A 5,348-nucleotide genomic window follows, 5' to 3' on the forward strand; every position below is an offset into this window, starting at 1 on the left:
GCGGGCCCGAGGGGCACTCCAGCCGGGCCCGGGGTCCCTGAGCCGTAAGTGTCTCTGCACGGGGATCCGGAAGGTGGAACTCGGCCGGTCCAGGTCTCCCCAGCCTTCCGGCGGCCCTGATCCCCGGGAGGAGGAGAGAGGGGCCAGATAGGACGGGGCAGGGGAAGGGACTGGGGCAGGGCAGATCGCTGGTTTTTAAACCAGCCCCCGCCTCCTCCGCACTGTCAGGGGCAGGGGCTTAGTCTTTTTAGGGGCCGATGAAGCTCGAGAGCCTATTATTTGGCCTCCACTCCTGGGTTCCTGAGCATTCCTGATTCAGATAGTCCTCCTAGCCCCAGGGAATTTCCAGGTGATCCAACCCCCTGCAGGTTGAGCCTCTTGCCCCAAGCCACACAGCACTGGTGTTTGCAGGGAAGAGGTCCTCCTCAAAGAAGTCCTCCTCAAAGAGGTTTGCTATGAGGTCCTCCCTTCTGTCTTCAGAAGGCATCGGACTTTGGGGAGGAGCACCTTACCCCTCCGTGTGACACTCTGGTCCCCTCAGATTCCTGAAATCATGGACTGGCCGGGACAGTGGTGACCCCCTAATCCAGCATGGACGACTGGAAGCCCAGCCCCCTCATCAAGCCCTTTGGGGCTAGGAAGAAACGGAGCTGGTATCTTACCTGGAAGTATAAACTGACCAACCAACGGGCCCTGAGGAGATTCTGTCAGGTACAGAGGTGCCCCAGGGGCCCCTCTCAGCTTTCCCTAGGCTTTCCCTGGGCCCTGGGACTCACCTTGGCCAATCCAAGCAGAGAGAGACAGCAGGTTCCTAGAGGGGAGTCCTGTAGGTGTCACGATCCTCCCAGGTAACGGTGTAGACCCTGAGTTCTGGAATCAGAACCCAAGTCCAGTCTCCTAGGCTTCTGACAGAAACCTCAAGACTGGTCGAGAAGCCTGTGCCAGGGACGGTTAGGCTAGGGCCCACGTCTTTTGATCTTCAGCTTAGCTCTCTGAGCTTAGCTGCATCTCTAGGAACTAATTGTGGAGAGAACAAAGGAAATCAAGGCCTCAAATGGCGGAGTGATGAAGAGGGGAGGAGGCCTCCTGGAGCAGGTGACCGTGAAAGAAGGCCCTAGCCGAGGGCACACAAGGACGAGACAGGTCCCAGAGTCTCCCTGAGTCCTCGCCTCAGCCAGGGCCCTCCTCTTAGGATGGCCCTTCAGAATCGGCCATGGTGTGCCTCAGTTATTCCCAACTCTTCCTTCAGACAGGGGCCGTGCTTTTCCTGCTGGTGACTGTCATTGTCAACATCAAGTTGATCCTGGACACTCGTCGAGCAATCAGTGAAGCCTATGAAGATCGGGAGCCGGAACAAGACTATGGTGGGGGTGGCTGAGGATGGTGTAGGCGGGACCCCTGGGATCTCATGGCGAGGGTGGCAGGTGGATCCCCGAGGGTATGACTGCTGAGGAGACTATGTCTGTGACCTGTTGCACCCCACAGATGATGCCCGAGGTCACCTGGAGCCCCAGCAGCACAGAGGCACTGGTCCCCGGCGGGTGTTGGATGTGGAGGTATACTCAAGCCGCAGCAAAGTGTATGTGGCAGTGGATGGCACCACGGTGAGTGGACTCGGGGTGCAGCTCACTGTCCGTCTGAGCGGGAGTTACAACTTGGCCACTTTCTAGCGGTGTGACTTTGGAGCCCTTGGTCCCTCACCTATAGTCTGGGACTAATGACTTCCACTTGTCAGGATTTGTTTTTTTTTTTTTTTGCTTGTTAGTTTTTCCGGTACCGGGAATTGAACTCACGACCTCACGCTTGCCAGGCAGGCACTGTGCTGCTGAGCTAAATCCCCAGCCCCCACTTGTCAGGATTTGGGTTTTGTTTTTGTTTTTTGAGGCAGGGTCCCACTGTGCAGTTCAGGCTGGACTTGAACTCACTATGTAGTCCAGGCTGGCCTTGAATTTAAAGCGATCCTCCTGCCTCAGTCTCCTGAGTGCTGGGATTACAGGGATGCACCACCACTCCTGGCCACTTGCCTGGATTAAATGAAAAAGTGTGAAATTCTTATATGTAGTGAAATCTCAAAAATGATAATTAGGGTTTGGATATTTAGCTCAGTGGTAGATCTCTTGTCTAGCAAGCATGAGGCCCTGGGCTTGATCCTTAGCACCAAAAAGTTAAAAAAAAAATAAAAAAATTAGTAGGCAGTTCATTCACTGACTTATTTCATGATCACTCCCTGATCCTGTCTCTGGCCTTTGCCTTGGGTTGGGCACTGGGGACCTGTTGGACCTGCCTTACCTGGAGGGGTTCAGTGGAGAGAGGACTGTGTTTTCTCCAGGATGGTCTGGAAACCGACACTGGCTTTAGGAGCCGTGGAAGTGAGGGCTGTAGGGAGATGTCTTCTGTGGTGTGCTGAGGAGGCTTCCTGGAAGAAGCGGCCTTCAAGCTACATTAGAGCTGTGAACAGAGGCATGGGTGGGAGGGAAGGTTTTGTCCAACTGGGGTTTTAAGTGCCCTGAGGACTGAGACCCCTTGAATACTAGAGTGAAGAGTTGGACTTTTTCTCTGTCATTGTGTAGGTGCTGGAGGATGAGGCCCGGGAACAGGGCCGAGGCATCCATGTCATCGTCCTCAACCAGGCTACGGTAAGGTTCTCAGGGTGGGGGGCCCAGAGGACTGGAGCTGAGCTCTCTGCTGGTCACTCCAGCCCCTGAGAGGTGTGTCCTCTGGTAGGGCCATGTGATGGCAAAGCGTGTGTTTGACACCTACTCACCTCATGAGGATGAGGCCATGGTGCTGTTCCTCAACATGGTGGCTCCCGGCCGAGTGCTCATCTGTACTGTCAAGGTCAGTAATTCTGCCCCAGGCTGCTCCCTACCCTACAGCTTTGCTCCTGTGCATGGAAAGTGGCCTCATAGGGGAGAGACACCTTCCCCGGCGTCCCTGCACAATAGAGCCTAGTGAGAAGAGCCTCTGAAGAAAGGTGACTCTAGCCCCAGCCTCCTTGGTACTTCGGTTAGTCCGTTAAATAGTTACGGAGCACCCACTGTGTGCTGAGTCCTGCTCTGACACTAAAGATACAGTGAGAGACAGAGTCTCGAACCTGTGAAGCTTACATCGCAGCAGGGTGAGGGCAACAAAAAACAGGCAGATAAACAGCAAGAGACAGAATGATGGGGTTGTGTTTTAGAGAGGGATGATCTCTGCCAGGAGAAGATCGGGAGGTCTTTGCCCTGAGGTGGGGAGGTGCCTGACTGCTGGGAGGACCAGGAAGCAGAGTAAGGGAAGAGAGGGGTGTCGGGAAAAGACGGGAGGGAGATGGCAGAGCACAGCAACAGAGGTCTTCTAGGGTCATAGTACGCCAAGGATGTGTTACTTGGGAAGCCTGACGATTCTCAGACCCTCTAAGACATTGGTTTTCTTTCTTTTGTTGTTTGTGGTTTTGAGATAGGGTTTCGCTGTGTTGCCTAGGGTGGCCCTAAACTCCTGGATCTTCCTGCCCCGGCCTCCTGAGGAGCTGTGGCTGAAGGCACAGGACACCTCACTGGGCTTCGGTTTTCATGTCTGTGAATGACAGTGATCCTAGTGACCGTAGAGAGTTATTGTTACTGTGATTATGTAATGAGCTGCTTTTATTGTTTTTTTTTTTTGCAGTGGTAATGCTTGAATCCTAGGGCCTTTCTACTGACCTGCATCCCCAGTTATTTTTACTTTTTTTTTTTAGAGACAGGATCATGCTAAATTGCCCAGGCTGGGACTGAATTTGCTATCCTCCTGCCTCAGCCTCCCAGAGTGCTAGGATTATAGGCATGTGCCGTCACACCTGGGTTAATGAGCTAATTTAAGTAAAAAGTTTCTTTACACAGTACTTAGTATATAGTTGATTTTGAGACCAGATCTCCTGGAAGCACACCAGACAACCTGACCACCTTCTCTGATCCCCTAGGATGAGGGCTCCTTCCACCTCAAAGATACGGCCAAGGCTCTGCTGAGGAGCCTGGGCAGCCAGGCTGGCCCTACCCTGGGCTGGAGGGATACCTGGGCCTTCGTGGGACGCAAAGGAGGTGCCATCAGCAGAGGCTGCCCACCCTGTAGTATCAAGGGAGGAGCGGACCCCAGGAGATGGGGTGGGGTGGGCTGGGGTGCAGGGATGTAGGAGCCAGGGGCAGTGAGTGGGCAGGGAGATGGGAAGAAGCCCCCAAACTGGAATCCGGGCCCCTGTTGTCCCTCATTGCTGCTCCCCTGCCAGGTCCTGTCCTTGGGGAGAAGCATTCTAAGTCGCCTGCCCTCTCCTCATGGGGAGACCCGGTCCTGCTGAAGACAGATGTGCCCCTGAGCTCGGCTGAAGGTGGGCCGGTGGGGGCTGGGCTCTGGGCAAGGGCCGGGGCATTTGGAGCTCCTCTGTCCAGCTCTAGTCCCTTGACTGTGTGCTTGGGTTTTCCAAACCAAGCTTGTCTCAGCCTTCATCCTGTCAACCCATCCCCTCACAGAGGCAGAGTGCCACTGGGCAGACACAGAGCTCAACCGCCGGCGCCGGCGTTTCTGCAGCAAAGTTGAGGGCTATGGGAGCGTGTGCAGCTGCAAGGACCCCACGCCCATCGAGTTCAGCCCAGACCCAGTGAGTATGGCCTCAGGAGTGTGGTTCAGAGTCCTTCCCAGCTGCAGGGCACCCTAAGAAGGATCTAGTTGGGCTTTCTCTAGCCCAGCCTGGGTGGGAACCAGGTGCTGAGGATTTATACTGAGCTCTGAGAAACAGGGTAAAGATAAGGGGCAACTATAAGAATAAGCGAGTCCAGAGTAAGAAAGACCCACCGGCTGGGTGTGGTGACGCACACTTGTCATCCCAGCACTCTGGAGGCTGAGGCAGGAGGATTGTTGTGAGTTTGAGACCAGCCTGGGCTACAAAGTGAGCTCAAGGCCAGACTGAACTGCAAAGCAACACCCTGTCTCAAAAAGACAAAAAAAAAAAGAAAGAAAGACCCTCTTGCCCATTCCCTGTCTGCTTTGGAGTCCCCCGCTGTACGGAGAACTCTAACCTAAGTGGGGATTCTAGTTTGAAGGGGAGGTAAGGCAAAAGCTAAAAGTGGTTTCTCACAGCTTCCAGACAATAAGGTCCTCAACGTACCTGTGGCTGTCATTGCAGCAAACCGACCGAATTACTTGTACAGGTGAGCCTGGGAGTGGGCTGTGCTCAGCCCTGAGCAGGAGGGTGCTTAGCAAGGCGGGGAGGAGGTGCTGAGCTCATCTTCCTCCAGGAGGAACTACTCCGGTGGGCAGAAAGCCAATAGGTTCTAAATTCATTCACTGTGCAGAGACCATGCTTTACAAGGAAACAGAGCCCATTTATAAACATGGGA

At 54.3% G+C, this 5,348-nt stretch overlaps 1 protein-coding gene across 1 annotated transcript in view; it reads left to right on the forward strand.

The window, feature by feature from the left end:
* Positions 1 to 5,348, forward strand: part of Pomgnt1 (protein O-linked mannose N-acetylglucosaminyltransferase 1 (beta 1,2-)) — a gene marked incomplete in the record, with an annotated part of 10,147 nt that continues 4,799 nt past the window's right edge. Inside the window, 10 exon segments of the mRNA XM_013521599.1 lie at positions 1 to 44; positions 542 to 711; positions 1,250 to 1,364; positions 1,486 to 1,604; positions 2,571 to 2,636; positions 2,725 to 2,838; positions 3,938 to 4,055; positions 4,241 to 4,339; positions 4,482 to 4,609; positions 5,089 to 5,159. Coding sequence (XP_013377053.1) covers positions 592 to 711; positions 1,250 to 1,364; positions 1,486 to 1,604; positions 2,571 to 2,636; positions 2,725 to 2,838; positions 3,938 to 4,055; positions 4,241 to 4,339; positions 4,482 to 4,609; positions 5,089 to 5,159 — 950 coding nt within the window.

This window comes from Chinchilla lanigera, unplaced genomic scaffold (assembly GCF_000276665.1).
Source record: "Chinchilla lanigera isolate Chin_1 unplaced genomic scaffold, ChiLan1.0 scaffold00063, whole genome shotgun sequence".
Taxonomy (NCBI): Eukaryota; Metazoa; Chordata; class Mammalia; order Rodentia; family Chinchillidae; genus Chinchilla; species Chinchilla lanigera.